General features: G+C 37.9%; 1 protein-coding gene across 45 annotated transcripts in view; it reads right to left on the bottom strand.

Annotated features, from left to right (window-relative positions):
* The window catches only part of GPHN (gephyrin), a 272,981-nt gene extending 249,048 nt beyond the window's left edge, over window positions 1–23,933 (bottom strand). For 44 of the 45 annotated variants that reach the window (XM_014869451.2, XM_088167164.1, XM_088167166.1 and 41 more), the window contains exon 1: window positions 23,818–23,933. In XM_014869451.2, coding sequence (XP_014724937.1) covers window positions 23,818–23,881 — 64 coding nt within the window. In that variant the 5' untranslated portion in view covers window positions 23,882–23,933. The remainder of the gene's footprint in view (window positions 1–23,817) is intronic. The other variant, XM_088167162.1, reaches the window with a different exon arrangement.
* Window positions 23,934–24,275: the final 342 nt, after the last annotated feature.

A 24,275-nucleotide genomic window follows, 5' to 3' on the forward strand; every position in this document is an offset into this window, starting at 1 on the left:
CAGTTTCGGTCACATATCTTTTGACAGCACAGACCTGCAACTCAACATCCTATTCTAAAATAATTATTAACAGAATGTGTCACAGCAATCAAGAGCTTAGCAGGACTGAAATAGGCAAGCCATTATTATGAAAAAGCAGAGCAAAAAAACTAGATAACATTGAATGCACACACTTACATCCTACACCAATTTATTTTACTTCAGAAGAATTTCTGCATTTTTTCTGGATGTACACTGGCAGTAAGTTTGAAATATTTTGTACTGGTCACTGTCCACTAGCAAATCATAAAACATATTTATATTGCTTAAATAACAACAACAAAAAAAAACCCAAAGCAAATACATATTTGAATCTTTTGTGTTTCTACACTCAGTTCAGTTCATTCAGTAAACCAGATTTCCATGGGTGATGGAATAAATGAAGTGTCATTTGTCTGAGAAGGGATGAACTCACACTGAAGTTTTTTCCTTGCTGGATATTCCTCGTACCTTTCCTTGCTGGATATTCTAGGCATCTATAGGTGCCTACAATTTTCAGTACTGTTATTCCTCTATCAAATTTCATTGAAAATAACCGAGAGCTCAAAAATAAGGTAACAGTTCCCACTTGCAAAAGCCTCTTCCATAGGAAACATAAGCTGAAAAAAAGAAAGACATGCTGCTAAGTAGATAAATAGTAAGATTTTTTTACAAATAAATACATAAATACATACATTTGAGGCCTCCTTATTGATCAAAAAGTCGCTTTTGAAACACCATTAAATGAAATTAAGGCTACAGAAGTGCTACAATTATAGAACTATAAATACATTATCTGAAGAACTACTGAATTCGACTAAAAAAATCCTGAAAAGATGTCTTGTTTGTGTTTTAATAAGAAGTTAAACTGAGACACGAGAAAGGGAAAACTAAAAATGCTAAGTAACTTACCCTAATGCCTATGACAACATGGTAGTATACAATACTGATTCTAGTCTAAGACAGTACTGCAATTACATTTTCGTATGGAACATCAAGAAAGAAAGGAAAAAAGTACTCTCTGACACTGAATATTAGTTTTATTTTTCTAGTCTAAACAGAGACTAGATTATTCCATATTTTATTCCATATTTATTTTTCAAGTCTAAATAGAGAAATAGAAAATGTGCCACATGCACATTAAACTATGACAGGACCATCCAATGAGAAGATTACTATATTATCCAATTTAAAATGGCAGGCTGGAATACAGGAATTTATCCCATTAGTGGAAACTAAAATAACAAATTGAAATGCAGGCTCTAATTTTTTCAGATGAACAGAGAGACTTCTCAGAAAATATCCTCTTTCACATTAAAAATTATACATAGAAGAACACTGACTTATTGACAGCTTGACTGAGATGCAATGGAATCAGGCAAACGTTGTTGTTTAATCACATTCAGGCAACCAGTTTAAGAGGCACAGGTTAACAAGCTGACCTCACTAGGATTCCCTAGCTCCTGGTAAATCCAATTTCCCACTACAGCCTGTCACACAATACTCATGTTATCTGAAACTGAGATTCAGAAATGTGCCCCCCCACACAGTGTCAGTAAACAAGAAAAGTTCTTCAAGTTACAGCTCTACCGAAGATCAAAACAATGACATTTCCACACCTCAAGTAAACCTCGACAGATTAACTGCTTAACAAAAACCAGTATCAAGCATAATAAACAAAGCAAATTACTGCACTTATAGTGTAACAGCGTTTCAAAAATGTTATCTCCAATATGTCACTTGTGTTCTGCTCACATGAATGCTGACAGTCATGAAGGAAATGTTCCTCTTCATGCTTTTGGGGTAGTTTTGGGGCTTTGTTTGTTTGTATCCGTTGAAGCTCTGAAGTGAGTATTCTGTGTACAATGCATCTTTAAACAGAAACCCAACAATTAGCCTGCAGGCTACCTGGTTACAAAAATAAGCATGACCAAAACACCATACTGTTTGGAGACCTGGGAGAAACGGCATGCTCTGAATAATTTTCAATTTCTTGATTGGATTTGAATCGGTAACTACCTCCACCAAAATTATTCTTAACATGTCAAGCCACCTAGGAAAGAGCTTGCCACAAAAATATTTATTCCCTATAAAATGTAGAAGTCCCTATAAAATGTAAAATACTTACAGAGAGATGATTTTATTAAAAGTATAGAAAATAATGCTTTTGCAAAACTGGTATATCTACTTCCAAAGAAAGAGCCCTTTTTTACTCTCAGCAGATCCCCTCTAATTAAACCTTAAAAACGTAACATTACTTTATAAGTCAAATTTCTTCAGGAGGTTTCTGTTTCTCAAAATCAGTTATTTTAATATGTCAAAGGCTAGAAGCCTCTGATACTCTGGGGTGATAGCCTTTTAAACTTATCATAGCAAATTATTTAATCATGCAATTCTGGCTACACACATATTCACTGCACTCATTCATTAAATACAGAGTCCTAATTTCGTAAGTGAAGACTGCAGAGACCTAAAGATTTCTTACCCACATTTTGTTAATGTAAAAGAGAGCAAGCTAGGTGAAGCCAGTCCCCTCTGTGCTCCATTTTCCAAATTTTGATTATTTCCACATGCCATTCAAGAAATAGTGATGTGTTAATAGCATACTTGAATTAGCTATATTCAGATAATGGGAAGCTCCTAGGAAAACAGCATAGAAAGAAGATAAAAATACTCTAGACCACCAGAAAATGTTATGGCTCATGACTTGAAATATTTAGGTTTGTACCAGTTTTTCTTCTTATATCAATACTAATCTGTATAATGGTAGTCCTCAGCTGCCCTGTTTCTTAAGTGCAATATAAGGCTATAAAAAAAGGTATTCTATGTTCAGTTTACAGTGTATGTAGCTGAGTGATAAGAGATCCTGGGTTAAAATACAGCTGATCTGAACTAACAGGTTTATAAAAACCTATGCTCACCTTATTAAGGTCAGTTCAACGAACATTAATTGTACAGAGTATCCTCAAACACTTTCAGGACCATTACATTCTGGGAAAATACAGAGCTGTCCAAGAGTGGGACACTATTTACAGCATACTGAAGAGTTTTCCTCTTAAGACTTGCCCCTTACAATCACTGTGCTCACGTTTTCTTGACAAACTGAAACCAGTGTCAAAATAGGCACATTTAGCAAAGAGATCAGATGATCTATTACACAGAAAATGTGATAACAGATTTCCAAAACACATGCTACAATTTCTGAGGGCCACTACAGTGTTAAACATTAAACAGTCTCTGAAAGTTCTGCCTAATTAAGTGGACCACAAGTTTCCTTGAGGAAGTCTTCAGTATTTCTTCTGCTGTATGAATCTGTTATATGGCCAGATGTATAGGCTAATATAAAAAAGAGAGATGATGCTGCTGAAGCTTTTTTCTGCTAAGTTTTTTTTCTTTAACTATACAGATTAAATAATTACTTTTCCATTAGTTCTCTTTTGATCTCCAGAAAGAACATCATTACTTTGTAGACTTTCTTCACTCCAATCCAGTATTATTGAGTACAAGATTACTTACAAGAAAGTGCTTCTGTCCTTTCTTAAAATAGATTCTGAGTGGGAGCACATGCCATCATGATGCTGTAACTCATCAGGAAATTATGATGCAGTACCATCTTATTCTAAAGGCAGCCGCTAGCTAAGATATGGACAAGGTCACATCAGCACTTTTTATGTTTTTCAGGACTGTTTTCCTTATCAGATTAAAAGAAGTCCAGCAAACAAGCAAAAACACATGTTTTTTCAAGAAGAAACAAACATAAAGCCACCACCAACAAAGAAGACCCAAGAGAACAAAACAAAACAAACCAACCAAACAACAACCAAAAAACCAACCAAAACACTAAACCAAAAAACTTGACACCAATCGTTGGGAGGAACTTCAATTTTGATTTTGCATAGAACCACTACTATCAAAAAAATGAGGATGGAAAATGATAATTGTGAAAACACTAAGTGTATATAATTTTAAAATGCAGTGAACTACCACAGAATTATTTATCTAGGAAGGCAACAAACTAAGTGGAAGAGAATTGATTTCGAATGTTTTTTATTTCTTCTTTCTATTTAATCATATGGCATGTCAACAAGGTTATGGGGAAGACAGCTGGGGAGAGCATCTCAAAATTTTTTAACTGCTTGCTACAATCTCAAAGTATACCCAAATAATTTTTATTATGAGAAGACACTGAAGAAGACTGCATCAGAGAAGCCATGAAAGAAAAACCTGAAGTAAAACAAGAAGTTAGTTATTTTGATTTTCTTTAAAAAAATATTTATTCTTATTTAACTTAAACAACTGAAAGGAAATCTGGTTGTCTAGCAGCTTGATTCCTTCAGGTGTATTAACAAAGCATCCAGGCTGGGTGAACTCAGAACTTCCTAACTGTTAAGATATTTTTATTTAAATGGCAACAAAAACCACTGCTGCTGCTATTACCATATTCAAATACTTGATAAGCATGATATTTTCTCATCATCTGCATGGTGTCTGAGTTCTTGGCAGCATGTAATAACAGTATTTTTGCATCTAAGCAAAATTCAGGCCCTCAAGTCCTATACAAAGTAATCCAACAAACACCACAGGATTTCCCTAGAAATAGAGATGATAAAGGCACATAATTTTTCTGGTGGAAACTTTATAGAAGGCTGAAGCTCCACCAAGACATGCTAGGAGTCTCACGTGCCAGGTAACACAGAGGTTCCACCTGAGGCAGCAAGCACACTCCCTGTGAAGGGATGGTGCTGGGGGCTGTGTAGCAGCACTGCAAGCTACACAAGGGTCCACAAATGCCTTGGGACCACCAACCCAGAACTTTTCCTGCAGATACATACCAAATTACAGCATGGAGGCAGGGAACTTGGCTTTAATTCCCTGTTAGCATATGGGGATTCAAAACCATGTATTTATTTCCCAGAAGAGCACTTTAATTAGGAAACTAAAAGGCTGGATAGTAACAAGCTTCTTGTCTGCTAAAGCTAGGTAACTACCCAGCTAAAAATTAAAATGCTATGACATCTGGACAATTAACAAGGATCACACTGTAGTCTAATAACCAGGGTGCTCAGCTGGGAGAGAAGACCTAGATTCTAGTCCCTGCCCCATGGACTATTTCTGTTTTGTTACTTGCTCTTTAACAGGAAAAGAAAATTCAACAATAGTTCAAAATCCAAATATCTGAACTCTGTTTGCTTCCCTCCCACTGCATGGTCCAAACTACGAAAGTAAACTCACCACATCTATGTCTCTCTTTGATCTAACCTACAAAGTGTTACAGATACCTGGTTTTGATTGACTATTTATCTCTCTCTTCAGAAAGACAAGATTTCTCAGAATTTGGGCACCCTTCCAGCCATGAAGCTTTTTTTAATTTCACAAGTGTGTAGCTAAGGATATAGCTCCTAATAGCTTGCTCCACAGAGAGAATAAAGGCAATGCATTCAGTTTTAAAGAATATTTAAAGCTGCTTCTACTTTTAATACAGCATTCCCTGGAGCAACCAAAATATCCCCAAATTACTGGATCAACACAATATTCTCTGCTCAGGGAACACACAAACTCTAGTAAATCCACCTCACAAGTCTAAAACAATGACTTAACACTCTCCTCTGCCCCTGACATCCATCATCACACTAGATCTTAATGCTAACCACCTTCTTGTGTCAACTGCAGCTTTTCTTCCTATCTTCTTTTCTTTTCTTTTTTGGCAACTTGCATCTTTTGGATCACGTACTATTTTTTTGTTTGTCTTCATTCAAAAATCTTCAGCTCGCCCTTAAGACACACAAGAAAGGTAATGTTCACAGAGGTTGATCAATATGATAAATTAATTGTGAAATGTTTTTTCATTTTTTTTTAGAAACTTTTATATACTTTTGAGTACCACATTAAATTAAAACTTACTGAAGCTTCTTCAACTTCTCATCTCAAATTCTTATCCCTGGAGCAAGAACAGATGCAGTTAGAAGTAAACACTCAGATGTAAGAGGAAGGCAAAATGTACCATTCCATGTATGTCATTTCCAGTAGACTAGTAGTGCCTCAGTAAATTAAGGTTTGCAAACCTCAATTATCAAAGAAATATGTAATTATTACTTTTATAATACTCTTTTAAAAGATCATGTCTTCCCTTTAGTTTAATGACTGCACTTTAGGCCTCATCCAAAAAGGTAAAGCTTTGGTAATATTAATATGACAGACATGGAGGGAAGACCCAAAGCCTATTGACTCTCTTAGAGCAAAGCATACAACAAAAACATATTTTATGTAATTCTAATATATAGATTATACTTCTATGAATTAGCTAATTTGAACAGACTAATGAGTTCATATGGGCATTCATTTAAAACAGGGTGGACAAACTGAGAAGAATTTTAGCTATTTGGCTAACAAATGCTATAAAAAAGTATTCTGTTAAAAAAACAAAGAACTAAAAAGAGTAAGTCCAAGAACAAAGCTGTGTCCATGCAAATCCATCTGATCCTGGTTACCTGATGTGGAAAGGCTTAGGAAGAAACCATATTCAAATCCTCAAAAAATACTCTGTTTCAAAAGAGAAAAATTGAACTGAACTAAAAGTATGATGTATGTTCTAAGAGCATTTCTCAACTGCTAAATTTTGTTTTTATATATGATATGTAGGGCCTTGATGCAGAGACTGTTATATACATATTTAATAAATGACATCTCATTTAATACTCAAATTGACTGTTTTCTCTAGGGATGTCTTAACTCACACATTACATTATACTAGTTCTCTTGAAATTCTTAAATTACCAATGAGTGGTTTTTACCTAGTAAGCTACATTTTAAAAGTCAGGTTAGAGTAGCCAAAGCTAATTATGCTACTACATAATTAACATACACGTATTACTAATACAAGCATTCAAGCTAATACAAGAATCCAAGTTTATTTCAGGACCTTGCATATGAGTTAAGTGCTGGCTCTTATCCTCAGAGACTTAAAAACTCTTTTTTCAGCATGTAGCCTGTGTAGCATATAAGTTTCAAGACTACCTCTTTACCTGAGCATTTGCAAATACTTGCGTAAATAAAAGAAATCTGCATAATGTATATATAAAAAGTAATGCATTTTGGCAGAAAGAACTTAATGCACAGCGAATAACGTTATCAGTCACAACCTAGTATTTGAAATTGCATCTAATATAGAATAAATCACAAAACTCTGTTAAGCTGTGAAGTACTGTGAGTTTCAAATAGCTTTAAACCGCATCCTTACTCAAATTATCTCATTTGGGCACCCAATGAAAGGATTTTCTTCAATTACATTCACATACAACATTTTAAAAAAACAGTTTGTATCTTAAGATATATCATCAGTGCAAAGTAATTGACATTAGATAGCTGTGTAACAGCCCAGGGGAACATTGCAAACATATTAAATTGACTTAAATGGAACTTACAGTTAGAATGTATACTTTTTATTTTCCTTATGAAGCAAACTCCTTGAAAGTATGGAAGCTGAATTTCCATTTCTGATTCCATTGAAGGGACAAGAAAAGGAGATGAATCACTGAAGCCTTTTCAGCAACTACAAAAAGCTAACACATGAGAGAAGTAAAAATGCTACTCACCAATTGAAGAAAAGCCATTAGCCAACAATGTAAACAGACAAAAGATGTTCATAAAAGTCTTTCTTCATCCTACAACATGTGTACCAGATGGCAAAGCCACACACTGGGGCATTGCTTCCTTGCACTGATCTATAAATTAATTGCCTGTATTCCTGAACAAAGGGGGCAGATAGATTTGCAGAACAAGCTGTAAAATTTCTTATTGGTGCTTTTTGTCTGGTAGAAGGCCACATACAAAGGAAAATTCGACTTTTCTACCTGTCTGGCTAACAGGTAGGGAAAAAAATGCTGCAGAACACAGAGACCAGCTGAACAAAGTCCGTTTTCTACAAGGAGATGAATGGCTTGGTAAACGGAGAGCAGTGGATATTGCCTAGCTTGATCTCAGTAAGGCACACACCTTTTCCCTCACTTATTAAACTGCCTTTATCTCAACTGATAAGTTTCCACACTTTTGCTTTTCTAATTCTGTCCCTATCTTGCTTGGAGGCAGTGAGTAAGCCTCTGGGTGGAGGCTCAGCTGCTGCATGGGGTAAACCCACCGAAAATATCCTTTAGTAATTTCTTTCAATTACTTCCTTTGTACTGCATAAAAGAAGTACATTCTCCAGATATATTCTCCTGGACAACAGACTATTAGAAAGATCACTGGCTGCAAAATGAAAGAAACACAGAAAAAAAGTCTTGAAAGAAACAACCCTGGTCAAAAGTGGTGATATTAACAAGCAATTATAGACAGAAAACACATTCTTATAACTATGCTACTACAGGAAAGATGGACTATGGGAAAAGCCTTTCACGGAGTTGCCTATGAAGTCGTTCAGGAATGTGATGCAAAGTGGAAGAAATGCCTTGTCAACTGTCAGATTTAAGGAAAAGAAAAGTAAGAAAGAAATGAGAAAACAAAGCTAATTTCTACTGTTGACCTGATAACCTGACAATGACATCCTGAGATTCCAGAGGTCAATTCAAAGCAGGTACAATTAAAAAGTTCCAAGAAAAGAAACACTACACATAGCAGAAATTCTGTAAGAAAAACCTTCAATCTAGTTGCAATCAAGAGGTTGACTTTTTCATCTAACACCAAAAATAATCTGAATGAGATATATTATGTATTTTATCAACAAACTCTGTATCAAGACAAAGAAAAAAATAAACAAGAAAACAACACTGTTGAGAAAGATTTCAGCATAACTTGTCATGTTACACAGGCAACAAAAGATATTACAGATATTACTTCCCAAAGGAAGTATGCCTCCGTCAATTCACAAAATAAAAAAACTTGCACAAGAACAGAAAAAACAGTAACCAAAAAGTCTTTTCAATGCAAAAAATAGCAGAAAAGCACTAAAAATCCATTTCCAGTATTTAGACAGCACAATCTACACCAAAAACAAAGACTGAAAGTCAGACATGGAAGAAAATGACAGCAAAGGAATCTGTTAGCCTCACATCTTTATATTCCATAGTTTTTACAGAAAAGCTAAGGTTTTTAATGCTTTATTCTCTTGCAGTCATTAAGAAAGCAATATGTTCAAGCATCTTGCTCCATAGTGAGGAGATTAAGGGGGAAAAGGAACGGCTCAAACTCTTGGGAACTTTCCCACTCTTCAACTTTTTTCAAAACTTTTATTTTGTATCAGTTGTAATAGGAGCTATAATTTAACTCTGAAACCTCAACAAATATCCAGTAATTCTTTACAGGTTAATAAAGAAAAGTAATTAAAATAAACAGAATTTAATGATCTCCTGAAGGAAGATGAGACATTAGTAAAGCAGGAGCAGATTCACAGATCAACCAGGCATCACCAGAAGTAGCACAATTACTTCAAAACCAGGAATAATTTCATATCCAAAAAAAAGAGAAATATCCCACAGACACACAAACAGCATATGCTTCTGTGAGCATGATTAAGTGAATGACTGGTAATTGAGTTTTGGAGCACTGTATGTAGCCTCAGGTCACTGACTCTGACATTGAAATCAGCAGTCAATGGGTGGTGCACACGGCTACCAAGCATCATCATATCCATGCAATCTTTTCAAAGAATGTAACTTATGATAAAAGTGCACTACAGTAAAAATGCAATTTTTGAAGGCCTGGCAACAGTATACTCCCCAAATACATGGGCCACTAATGCCTTGGCAAAAGATCAGCTTTTCTCATGCATTATTAGCAAAAGAAAAAAATTCCCACTTTCTTTACACTGGCAGCAACTTGTTCCCTTCTCTTCTGTGTGGGCACAAGCATTTACTCATAGTAAACTGAAAGAAACTCACTGAAAGCTGGCTTGGCAAATACTATCATCTGGATCAGTTCACATTTTGTTCACCATATATAGGAATAATTTTGCTGGGATAAATGGGAGCTCATGGACAGATGAGAGCTCTAGGTAAGATTAATTTCACCCTTAATACAATGAAGTAAAAAATGAAGTAATAAAGAATTGCTAAAAGATTCAATACTTGTCAGCTTTGAATAAGGCTCAGTGAGGGATTTTTAAGGAGAGGCTATTTGGATTATAAACATCTAGCATTATTTAGTTTATAACTCAACTCTTCTCATAAAAACAATTTCCCAATTTTGCTCGTGTTAAGCTTTTCTAGTGAACAGGATGTTTGCACATACCTACAGATCCTTAAGCACACAAATCTTTCTCCTATTGAACTTGTCTGCTGTCTATTAACAGCCTTTACACCTCATTTGTATAACCTCAGTCTCTACATTATTTGCTAGAAGCTGTTGTTTAAGATACTTCTTTGATTTTACATCATGTGGTTATCAATTCTTTCTATAGTTTCTTTTTCTCACACTTCCTGTAAAATTCCATTTTTATTATTAATCCTTTACTTTTTTTTTTAGCTAAACTAGGCTATGATTGCTTTAAAGTGACTACAGCATTTCAGTGTTTTCTCCAGTTTCAAAAACCACACTTCCACTATAGATGTACCTTAATACTGAAGGCATTACTTACATTTGCAATTTACAAAACTCAGTTTAGCTAGCTACCTTTATCTCCAAACACTGCATTTTGATACCAGAACCGTGGTCTGTGCATAATTAGTAGCCATGGAGACCATGAAAACACACAGTATTAGACAAATGCATGGACCAGCAGGTTTCTGAGATGCAGTTTAAGACTTAAATAAGTGCACATGGTTCACTGCCCACAATTACACAACGAAGCTATCTATCTTCATCTTCACCCCAAACTCTCCCTTATTTTAATGAAATATCAAGCCTGACTTACCCAAATAGCTGATGCCTTTGACTGGCTGTGCCAGTTACCTCCATCAATTACATGGGTAACAGTCCACTCAAGAGAAAGGTAATGGCTCTGTACACATCAGCAAGAAGGTATGCAGGGTAGAAGCAAAATTACATGATGATTTGCATGCAGATGTTTTAAGTAGTTGGTTTACAGACAGATGTTCAACAGAAGAAATATAAGTCAATGGCACATCATCTACCATTTAGTACATATCAGGCCAGCATCCTCAAAGTTAACATAATAGCTAGACTGAGCTACAGATACACTTAGAAAAACTATACTGAGTGCAAGTAAGATGACAGATTGAATGGTGCCAAAGAAATCCCTCAAGTAAAAGAGAAATCAGACCTGGCAAAAACGTGTCCCTCTTATTTTTTTAAAAATTACTGCTATACACTATAATAAATGTTTATGTGTGCATGTATATTAATTATATGTATATAGTCTTCAAATTAGTTCTGCCAGGCATGCTGTAGTCAATATAATGTTAGAAAAACTAAATGTTAGACATTTTGACTACTGAAAAATTAATACATTCGCATAAAGTGACCTTACATGTCTGTAAATGTGTAACAGTGTTCACCTTTTCTCAAATTTAACAGTGCAGAAATCTAGTGTTCAGCTTTCCTAGTTACCTACCATGCAAGTTCTCAGATGTTCAGCTCTTTGCTAAGCACAAATGCCTAGCACAGCCTTCATATTCACCTACTACTACATGAATCAAAGATCTTTACATAAAAAAGGGAAAAATATATCTTGACTTACACTCCCCACAAAAAAATTACCTGTAATAGGCAAATCCTTCCCTCCTTTCTCTGTTTTTTTCTACTGCTTATTATTGAGCAGAGGCAGTGTCTTTGCTTGTCCATGAGGACAAGCTAGTAAATATTGCCAAGAGGACACCTGGCCTGACAAAGCAATAGTTGCAGGAAAGGTGGCAACACAGCCAGATAAAGGAGTGTCAAGACTACCTTTGCAATTGATGCAAGTGAACTACACAAAATTAGCACATGATTACATATGTTTGAGCTGTGTTGAGAAAACAGAAGCTGTACAATCCAGCTCCTCCCTCAAACTGGCATTCCTGAGGTCCCTTGCCAAGTTGATTCAGTTTGTTCTGGCTGCAGAAAACTAATTTCTCAAAAGAAGAACAGTTTTCCACTAGGTTAGCCAGCTAAGTTTGTTTTCCACAGAGTAAAAAATGGCAAAAGTAAGAACAGAATTGAAAAAAATTGATAATAGAAGTAAAAAATTGCCAGTCTTGTTCACCATTCACCTACAGGAGCAGAAATCTGCAGAGCTCGGTGCTGAACCAGATCACAAAACTGATTCAGCTCAAAATGCTCCTTTTTTGGCAGGGTAATTTTCAGCTGTTTCAGTTCCCTGCCTGCACAGCCATACAACAGGTTATGCCAGCACAGCATGGCAGTGAACAAGAAGAGTGATGATAGAATCATGCCCAAGATTAAGCCTGGACAGAGTCCTGTTGGGTTCTAAAGAGCAGGCTACATGGTACACCAGAAGAAAATTCTCTCAGTAACTCACCTTGAGATGGAGTGAATGCAGGAAGATAAAATCCCTGAAAAGGTGCTGCATGTATTTTCCTAACAGACAAGTCAGACAGGTACAAGGAAGGCTGTTCAAACTAAGGATTACTTTAAACATGCTTTTTCTGTCATTTCCTCAGCTACAGCTTACAAAAATTTGTAATTCTACAGCTAGTTTTGGGCATATGAAATACTTCTACATACTACTAATCTTTACTTTGGGCTATCTTCAGTTAAGAGTCATTTCAAGGCTAGTTAACAAAAGACATCTCACTTTCTCTAGAGTATCCAAATATTCAGAGGTTATGCCCTCACCCAGATCACCTTCACAAGAGCAGTTCAAGAGCCAGTATCCTCCTTGTCACCTTCCATTTCTAGGAAGGTCTCCTTATTGCTACCCACTGGAAGATTCTTCTGGCATGCACAAGAATTTTAAGAAGCACACACAACCTCATGGAGGCAAAAAACAACAGTGTGTCCATATTCGTTTTTTGTGCTTGGTTCAAGAATGTGGCTTTTAAGCTGTCTCCTGAGAGTCTCCAGGCACCACACTTTGGTTCACAATGCAGAGAAGAATGAAAGTATGAATGTGGAATTCACTTTGGACAAAACTAAATGAGATGCATTCCACAAGTGCACCTAATGCACTCCAACAATTATTGAGGTCACCCCATAGGTTTTGAGCTAGTGTGAGGCAAAACACACTCAACAGTCTGCAAGTGAAGTCCCCAGTACTAAGATCTTTTTCTCTAAAGCAGCAGTCCTTGGTATCAAAGACTACTTACATTGAATGAAATCACAAAAGGTAAATTAACCTACTGAATTACAGTCAAAAGACTTAGACAGGTACAGCACATTTCTTTTTAAATTGTGTACTTATCATTGAAGAATTGAGAGTGCACCCAATTATCCAAATATAGGAAATTTTTGCATCTGTCTGAGTTTTTTTCTGCAATGGCTGCTAGTTGGAATGTCAGCATCCAGGAGGTATTAAGTTTAAATTTATACTTTGAAGGAATTAGAAAATATATTTTACTATTGCCTCAAATGGCTCCAGGTTGATGTTTTCCCAACATCTAAAACATTGAAAAAGCTCCTGAATGTGCCCTAATCATTAGCTACTTTCTAGATGCTAATAAGATTTCAAGCATTCATTTTAAAGTAGTTTTCCTCAGCATACTTTTCATATGCACAGCTGAATTTACGTTCCAGAGGCTGAAGCAGAGGTAGAATATTTTTAGCAGGTGTTTGTTCAGTGCAGAAAAAGGTTCCTAGGAATAATCTGAATGTGAAGACCTGCTAAAATTATTCTGGAGTATACTAAAAGCTGCTACTTTGGTACGAAATACTGAAAATTATTACTATTTCACATCTAAAATCTCCCTTATGATTTGATGGGTCCTCAAAGCAACTTACACATAACTATAATGGAATACAAGACATGCTATCAAGGAATTAAAAGATTTTTCTAATATTAAAGATAATCCATGATGTCCCAGTTTAATGCTATACAGAAATTTCCCTCACATGGCTTTTCCAGAAAGATGTTCTGTTCATCAAAGCACTCACAGAAAGTATACTTGAACCCTTTTCTGACATAACAATGGTGAAATGACAACTAGTATTTTCTCTAATTCTCTTTGATCAACTGCCAAGCCAAAGAGAAAAGTCATGTACTGAAACCATTGTGCATAAACTAGAGCTGTACCCTTTGGAATAAAGAAATAGGAACAGGCAGGTGAGCTTCCTTGAAGCTTAACAATCACAGGAAATTCTTCATTAGCTGCTTTTTTCAGCAGTTGCTTTTAATATGAACTTTAGAGTTTCCATTTTGATTTTTGGTGCTTAGGAAAAAAGCCTGAGTCTCACTCAGATAAGAAGATCCTGCCCACTGGAGACACTGGTAACAGCTTTAATTCTTACTATGCTGGAATTTACCTGCAAGATCAGACCTTAAGGCTTGACAGCTTACCTTCCTACTGTGGAACAGAGAACATTCCTAAAAAATAGATAGCAGAATAACATTAGGTTCTGAAACATCAGATTCTGAAACAAATATATCCAATTTCAACCACGTACATCTTACTAACATGACCATTCCCAAATTTTTAAAGTTCCGTGCCTTGCCTTCTTTCCAAAGAATTATGTCATACAGCACTACCCTGTAGTCACATTTACCTGAAAAGGTTATGAGATTTCTCTCAAAATCCTCCTCAGTCTCCTGGTTTATTCTACATATCTTTTACTGGTTTCTTCTTTTCTTTATTTTGTTAAATTAACACCATAATAAATGTCTGCATGACCAGAAGGGTTTAGGATCTCTTGTAATAGAAGGTTAGGAGGGAAAGAAATTCCCCCTGCAGACTTTTCAGTCTGCTTGATTACAGCAATCATTAAAAAAGCCTACCATCAAGTACATTTTACTAAACTAGAAGTGCTTAGATTTAGACTCAGCTAAATCTAGTAACTATGGAGTTATACTGCACTGATTTACTACATCTATCAAGGGAAAGGAACACCATTAGAGTAACTATCTAAGAAGGAATTCTTTCAGGACATCATAAAAGCAAGAGAAAAACCTGAAAACTACAAAAATATTCTCCAAAACCTCCATTTCATATACTATTCATTTTATAATACGCTCCTTTTTAAAAAAGTTTTTAAAGCATTAAATCAGAGTGTACCAGCAATGACAAAGTTTTAATCAGCAGGAGTTACACACATAGGAACAACTGTTGCAACTTTATCTCAGCATCCCTGGAGCTCTCTGCATATTATCTACAGAAACATTTTGTCCTTGCACTCTCTTTTAAAGATGTTTCACAACTTTTTCCTCCCTATGCTTAATCTACAGCTTATTTCTTCAAGTAAGTTGATTTTATGGAGCCTTTCTTTGCTGTAGGCTTATTTAATGTCTTGCCTTGAATATTCACACAACTAATAAGAGAAATTAGGCTAAAAAAGGAGGAAAGGAGAAGTATGTATTCCCTTTAATCTTACAGGGTTGTTTTAATGTTTTTTTTCTTGGAAACAACAAGCGTTTGTCTCACCAGATTTGTACTTACTTTAGGCCTCTTGCTGCTTTCTCTCAATTTTTTTGCGAGGTGAAGTTTCAGACAGGGAGTCCATAGCAAACCTTTGGTTTCTCACCATCTACTGCTATGCCACTACTCATAGATCATATGAAAGAAGGAAACTTTGTAATATCTTTTTGAATACCTGAAAATCTTCTTCCAGAAATGTACTGCCACCCACACTTTTCTAGGACAGGATTTGCAAGTCCCTAGTAGAAGGATACATACCTGTCCAATCAGGCTGCCATCTCTTTGGCAGTCTGATTTGTCTTCCTAACCCCATGAAAACTGTAGCAGTGTAGAAGTGTGTTGGTTTGCAAAGTTTCTTCAAGAATTATTGGATTAAGACTTTACAGAATTCATTTCAGGTCTTGCTATCAAGTGGCCCATCTCATGGCATCAAAAGCAGCTTGATAAGAATAAAGGAAATTTCCTCTTTTTAATGGTAAGCATCATTTGTAGAGGTACTAGAAGCCTTTCCCTTCTGAGTCAGATCTGCAAGACACTTTACTGCAATTCATTTTAATTCCCAAGAATTAAGAATGTGTATTATTTTCCATCCATACAACTTTCCACAAAATGATTCTGAATAAACAACTTACTTCCTAGATTTCAGTATGAATTTAAATCCCCTCCAGCATACATCTAAAAAAAAAAAAGCACCAATAATTCCACCTCCCAACAAATCCAAATTATAACACCAGGGGAAAACCAAACAAAAAAACCCACAAACCCAAACAAAACCACACTATATAATTTAACATATACTTTAATTTCTACTTTCCACTTTCAGATCTCAAAAGTCACATACAATAGTCAGGAAAACCAACAAAATTTACATGCATGAAAATTTTTTTAAAGGAAAAATATTCCACATAAATTCCCTACAATATACAGGATATGAAGAAAACTAACAATTTCATAATGACACAGTAAGTACTAAAAACACACAAAAATTTTGTAGTTCAAAGCCCAAGTATTCTGCTTCTTTACTTTACTACATAATAAGTTATATAATTAAATTAGAAAAGGAAAAAGGTAGAGAAATGCATTTCTGCAGTTGCAAGTACATAAGCAATTCTTCATATTTTTATTTCATGGGTCTACTTATACAATCCGTATGTTCAATACATAATGAAATGTCACAATGCATCTGGAATTATTAAAATTACTGTTCTAGGTAACTCATATATAAAGCTAAATTAATGTTGAGTCAGTTCTTGAAGGTCATGGTATATATCAAAAAAACATTTTACTGCTCAAAAATAGGTTTTGTTATACATAGCTATTCCCAAATCATTGAAGTCAAACAGTGGAAGTCTTGTTGTTTATCTCATAGTATAAGGAACACACAATGCATTTTACTCCTTACAAAACATCCTTCACCCACATTGCAACAGTAGGATGGAGCCCTGTTTTGCAGGATTTTGCAAAATGTATGCAGAAGATTAATCTTAAGGGTTTATGCTAATTTTTTTCCACTTGACAAGTTAGGCATAAAATAGACCTCAGTAAATTAGTTTGAAAACAAAACAAGTAAACAAAACATCATATACAAATCTCTTACTTGCAAAATGAAATTTTCTAAGATAACTGCCTAATTAAGTCTATTTTTCCCAAGCACTTTTTAATGCGATTACAGTTCTTTTAAAATTTTAACTTATTATTTCAATTGTTTTGTGATAAAATAAAATAAAATAAAATAAAATAAAATAGCCAAAAGGTTATGCTCTTTTTTATTAATTAAAAATATCCCACAAGAAAAAGGCTGCAACCTGCCCATTTCCCTTACGGTTATTAACCTCCTGTTCTCCAAGGACACCTTTTTCAAGCATTCTGTTAAACTTTCAAGTATTCTGTCATACAAAACACTACAAATATAAGACCATTTCATTGTAACAAGTGGAGAGTTGCATACTGCATCAAAATATATGAACAGAATGCAAATTATTTCTTTCACTTAATCCACACTTCAAGACATTATAAATATCTAACGAGAACTAAAATTTGTTCTCATTTTTAGTTATCATGTCCTCTCGTTGCATAACAATCTCACAAATCACAAACAGAATCTATACTTGCTTACCTACAAAAATTCCAGGCAGCTATGGCTAAATCAACATTAAAAGTGGAATTCTGTGCCTGTGTATCAGAATTCTGTATGCTAGACTCTCCAAAATATGGCCTGATGATCACATATTCTGTCACTGTCCAATTAATGAAGCCAGCAGACCAACTAAAGGTTATCCCAGAACTATGCTGATCCTCATGAAATTCACAATCACGAATTTTTAAGGTAAATAACATGGAACGTTTTCCTGCAGTACTGGAAAAGAAGACAAATATAAACGTAGAAAAGTAAATGAAAACATGCTGCAATGGGTATGCTCTGTGCTGCTAAATATGAACCACAGACATGGAGCGTGGGTGAAGATGGAAGTCTTTCAACTGTATTCAGATAACTCCAAATCAAGAAACACTGAGTACACAAGGCATCTTACCCCTGATCTATAAAAACACATAAACCTCCAAATTAATGGCCATTTCTTATGCAAGTAGGTATTATTTCCCAACTACACATGTAGGTTTTAAGCTCTTTCTTTAGAAGCTTTTAGTTTCAGTGTTTCTACTTCTTCCCATTCAAAAGAAACAGTACTGTAGCAAGCAACTTAAAATTTAAGTACAAGAGTCTGCTGTATCAGAGAGACTTCAGCCACCTATTTTTGTTCCACACTGTACACTAAAACATGGTGTGGGGGGGAAGCAAGGACTTTCTTCTTCTTTAAGTTTAAAAGGGAAAGCACAGTTAGACTACAAAAAGGAAATGAGGTGATTTTATTGATCATGTTCACAAGACTAAAGCTCATCATATAAAAAGTCAAAAAGAAATGCTTTTGTGAAGATGTACAGCTACGAGTGGCAAAGAGGGAGATCTCCTAGTTTCTATGGAAAAACTCAACATTATGTCTTACAGTTGAGAAAGACGAAAATCAATGTTACTCAGAATCCAGAATGTTTTAATGGAAGCGCAGCATTTCTCTAACTAAGGCTCCAAGGAAAAGCTACTGTCTTTAATCTATGTTTTGAAGATAAGTGCCCAGTAAGGTGTAATTCTGGACAGAAATCAGATCACAAACAAAAAACTAAGCAACTTCAATTTAGATAATTAGGGCAATTTGACAATAACTCCTAGCAAAGCTAGTGTCAGTCCTCCCCCTCCCACATACACCTCCTCTGTAAGAAAGTTTCCCACAAATACCAAAGCATGAACAGAACCACCATCCTGAAGAGATCTTGCAACTTGCATGTAATTAATGAAGAGTTAGAGGAAAGTCATGAAAAGGTACCTCATAAAATAGGAGAGAGGTATATGACTTTCTAGCTGGGAAACAGACAGCCTATACATTTCTAAAACAGTCTGACCAACATATAGCGACACCTTAAGTATTTTGTTTCCCACATTTCTCAAAGATAATTTTTACAAAACATTCATATCACTGAACTTCAGCTCTGCCCAGGCAACCTCTTTGGTTACACTTCTCAAGTAGATAAGGGCCTCACCATCTCAGAAGAAAGCTTGCTTCAAAGTGATACATTCAGACACAATGTCCATGTTCACAGTCATTTCAACCACCCAAGGAGGCTCAGACACAAGACACCGCTGTCATCTTTCACACCACACAGTTAAGGGGACATCAAGGTCTGAGTTCCACATTCAGAAACATTTGTCTGCTTTATTGTGTAGGCTTGTGGCAACAGCTATCATTGAAACGGTTTTAATCTTTACACAGAGGAAGAAAGGAAGAACAATGTATCTGAAGAAAAATATGCCTAAACGCCTTACTCCCTTTATGAAAGAGAAAGGCTGTACCATTTTTAAAGCAATACTGAACACAGTAAAACTACCCTGAAAAAATAGTTTGTCTGAGAGCTTTTTCCTAAACAAGGAAGAAACAACACAAAATGAGGAGCAAAGACAGAAGATGGTGTTTATGTCCGGTGATGACTTTCTCACAGACCTCCTCAAAAGCAAACAAACTGAATGAAGAGTTATTAGCCAACCCAAAATCTGACAAATTTTTATTATGAATATTCTGAAAAAAAGCAACATGTAACAAAATCTCAAGTTTTGGCCAGCTACATTACATGCTTACTGGACAGAAAACAACAAAAGAGGCAAATAAGAAGATAATGGGGATGGAGAGGAAAAAAACCACAAAATTGGAGCAATTAGAGAGAATCAAAGTCTGTTTTTCTCCATTGGGCTAGTGGAGATGGCAACATCATTCAGAACGCTCTGGATGGTTCCAGTCAAGGGTCTGCTTTAGTCCCTGACAAAACAAGAAAGGTCACAGATTATATAACTTTTACCAATGCCACCACCAGCGAAGGATGACCTAATATTGATTCAACTCTGGCCAGAGCACACAATTTCTCCTCTTCTCCAGCCAACTTCAACATTGCAAAATTCTGCACTTAGTACCCCCGGTTCAGCAACCTGACACCACTGGTAACTGATTAACAACTGTTCTGTTAGAGATATCCCAAACATGAAAGGCTTGCAAGGGGCAACCAGAGTAATTCTGTACTTGCATTTTACTAAGGAAGCAGTGATGCACAACAGTACATACAGAGCATGCATAAAATCCAACCTTTACTGTAAATGTGGAGATCTCTCCTCTTTTTCATTTATCTACCCTGCATTTCTTGTTTTTCTATGACTGTTTCCTTTTTAAAAGAAGATATCCAGAACACTTAAGTGACAAAGCTTTGAACATTGTTAGTCCAACTCTGTTATTCCATCACAAAAATCTCCCAATCTGACAGTTAGCATCACAGCCCTTTTAAAATGTATTTTACCATAAAAGTTACCTCATGACAACGTAATAGTGAAGCTCTGTTAGTAGCTCATGTGCCTGCACCACACATCAAACGTCGCAAAGGGAAAACCTAGGTTTGGAACCTAAGTGAGCAGTATCTTTAATCTGAACACTTCATTAAAACCTGGTGCTGAATATGACATTTTCAGAGTTCGACTCTTCATAAATTAAAAAACTTCTTGAAATGATAACACACAAAGATTAGAATGCAATTTTCTATCCACAAACTAGTGAGGTTTTCTAGGTGTATAAGACATAACCCTCTAGTTCGCAAGTTTCAGTTTTGTAATCAGTCAGTTGTATATTTCCTCCTATTTCAGTAAAGAAGCTTAACTCTACAACTTTCTATATAGAGACTCAAAAATAAGCATGAGTGTCATCTTCAAGTCCATAGATGCTGTATACACAAAAGTATTTTTCTATATTTCAGGAAGACAGTTCTTTCATATTAAGAAAATGTCCTAATTATGAACTCTATTCTTATCATTGACTCTTAACTGAAAGACCTCAACAGTTTGGGTACAAGAGAAGTTAACAAGTAATTTTTGTAAAAAATCCCCAAGATGCTACATTCTGCATAAATTTGCATTTGAACACGGTTAAGTTACTTTATTAAACAATAACCGAGATTTCTATTTCTCTAATCCACTGTACCTGTCCTAATTTGCCACAAGGGAAAAAATATACATTTGTTTCTAGATGGAAACTAGCGATACATAAACAAACACAGAGGTCTACCAAGCAAAACTAAATACAATAACTTACTCAAAACAAAACAATGTAATGAAACTAAGCTTTATGACAAACATTACTCACTCTCAATACACTCTGGAGCCATGTGCATCAGTCTCTACAACAGAAAAGAATAACAATGTGCCCAAATAATTTTTATATGTCCTCATTTAAAAATAAACACACAACTTTACTCCAAATTAATTCGAGTTACTCCTTCCCAAGTAAATTTAAATTCCATCTGAATATGACCATAAGGTGCAGTACTGATTATTTTTTAAAGTGAGTATACCAAGTCTAACAGGAGCATAAATCTGCATGTCTGTGCTGATAAGACCACAAGTATATACTGCTAAGAAACAAACATATGCCTATGATCCTAATTAGAAATGCTAAAGGAGTGATGTTATGTGAATTATCTAATTTCTGATCACTAAGCTATTATAAATGTTAAAAAAAGTAGTTCATATACCTAACCTTTTCATTTTTACACTTATTCTTCCACAAAGAAGCAATTATTAGTTCAAGAACCAATTACTAGTTCATTTCTATGAGAAAAATTCAGAAGAGTACATTTTTTAATTTTCTGTCTATTCATAGCTGAAACAGCAGAAACAGCTAGGGGGTCCAAATCCCCTAAAGTACAAACATCCTCTTCCCAGGTTAAAGGAGATGCTGGAGAGGAAAATAATTCAGGCTGCCCAGATATATGCTATGATATTTGTATAACATTTTATTTCATGTTTACAAACATACACAAAAAGGGGTCTAGGAAAACTGAAAGAAACCAAGGCATCCTCTTTCAAAATGGCAAAATAACTATTTGCCAAATTTTTTACCCTGGAATTCAAAACAATTACATTAATGTGAAAAAAACCCTGAAACTGTTCTGTTTGGTTATGCCTCTTGGCTTTCCTCTAAAAACAAAATACTAAAATTAGGATAGAAGCTCTTTTCAACGAAATTACAATGATACAAAGTTAAAAGAGTTTAACAATGATCAAACAGGACTTACAGTATAAAAGAAGTGTATTCTGAAAGATTACCTGAACCTATTGAGAGACTAAATCGTTATTTAAATTATTATAACACCATATGTGCCTGGTAGTGCATTCTGGGAACACTAACGTGAAAATTATCACAACCCTCTGATCAAAAGAAAATAATAACCCAAGTTACACACCATGAAGTAGTACAAAATATGCAAAGAGCATTCTGTTAGCACTCCCCTCCCACTCTAACTTTTACAATAATAGGTAGTGGCACGGATGTCCTATCCTTCAGGAACAAAGGGAACAAACCTCCCCATGTGACTTTTGCATCTGGTCCAACACGCTGTACCCATATTAAGGATCTGACTGCCTGGAATTTGAAAGCAACGCTAAGGATTTCCACTTGTATATACCGTGTTTTCCTAGCGGTTTATCGTCACAATCAGCCGGCGGCCAAGCGCTTCCCAGGAAGGGAAGCAGGGGAAGGGCTCCGGCCTTCTCGACATGCCTTGCTCCCGGCAGCGGGATCAGCACCCGGCAGAGGAACAGCGCCGGGGGCTCCAGCGGGCTCGGGCCGCTTCCGAACGCCGTTCGGGTTAAATACCGCCAGCGCTAATAAATAACTTCAGGGTTAAGCCCAGGCCTCCCCTTCATCAATGTCCCCTCTTTCACTCCAAGCATCCTCCTACTCCTAAGCGAGCTCACAACGCTGCTTTCCATGAACAGTCATGTCTTCCCAGGCTCCCGGTGAAACCCGCTGAGCTTGACGCCTAAAAATTTCGCCAAAATCTCTCGCCCCTTCCTCGCACAGAAGCGGCGCTGACGCCCGTACGCGCTGGAACCCCTCGGGGCCGGGGCTCCGTTCCTGGGCGCGCCGCGCGTCCCCCGCTGCGCCGAGCTCCGGGGCACCGGGACACCCGCCAGGACCCCGGCCAAGGAACCCGCCAGCCTGTCACACCCTACCGGCTCCGGGAGCCCTTCTGTGCAACCACCGCAGGTCATGTGCCACGGGTTTATTAAAGGATCATCCGTGCGCTATGAGCAGCAGCATCATAAATGCCCTCCTCCCCCTCCCAATACAGAGCACACAGGCACAAGCATCCCCACCCACCCTCTCCCAATTCCCAAAGTAAAGGCCAGGAAGGGGGAAGGGAAGGAGCCATCCCAAAGGAGCTGCCGTGCGGAGCGTGCCGCGCTCGGGCATCCCCGAGGATGCTGAGGCCGCCTCCCGCCCGGGGAAGGCAGGCCCGGCACCTGCCGGCCCGCAGCCTGCGCCGGCCGCGGGCTCCCTTCTCCAGCGCCTTGGCACTCACGGCTCCGCCGCGTTCGGAGGAAGCCCGGCCGCGTCCCGGCCCCCCATGCCCTCCGGCATTCGCCCACCCGCGCGCTCCGTCCCCTTCGCGCGGGTTATCCCCGGGTCAGTCCCCGCGGCTGCGGCGCCCGCCCGCCTGCGGCAGCGCAGCCCAGCGCCGGCCGGCCCCGCTCACGCTGTCCGCCGGCGGCCGGAGCGCCGCCCCCACGCCCCGACCCCGGCTCCGGGCTTCGGGTACCGCACGCACGGCGAAGGGGCGCTCCCTGCGCAGCGGCGGCGGCGCCGCCACGGCAGAGACAGACGGCCGGCGGGGCACCCCGCGGGGCGGCCTGAAGCGCGCACCGACCCGCGGCCGCCCCCCGCGCGTCCCCGGCGCCGTGCCCGGCGCGGCCCGGTACCTGTGAGGACGCCGACGCGGATCTGGTGGTCGTGGTTCGTCAGGATCATCCCCTCCGACGCCATGTTCGCGGCGCAGCACCGCACTGCCGGGGGGGGGGCGGCGCGGGAGCGGCGCGGGCGCAGAGGGGGCGGGGCCGTGTGGGCGGGGCGGGGCCTGGGGCGGGGCGGGGGCGGGGCCAGGGCTACGACGGCGCGGGGGGGGTGCGAGACTAGCGCGGCGCGCGCGGCGCAGGCAGCAGCAATCCAGCGCCGAGAGGCCGGGCCGGCCCTCGGGATCCCGGCCTGCACGGGCCGGCAACGCAATTCCCGAGACTCCGGAAGAGTGGGGAAGACCGATAGCAAAGGATCCCTGCTCTTGGTTAGCCTGAAATCACAGAACCACAGATTCAATTAGGTTGGAAGAGAGCGCTGTGATCGTCGAGCTCAGCTCTGACCAGCCTTGTCAAGTACATCGGGG

Source organism: Sturnus vulgaris, chromosome 6 (assembly GCF_052056855.1).
Source record: "Sturnus vulgaris isolate bStuVul1 chromosome 6, bStuVul1.hap1, whole genome shotgun sequence".
Taxonomy (NCBI): Eukaryota; Metazoa; Chordata; class Aves; order Passeriformes; family Sturnidae; genus Sturnus; species Sturnus vulgaris.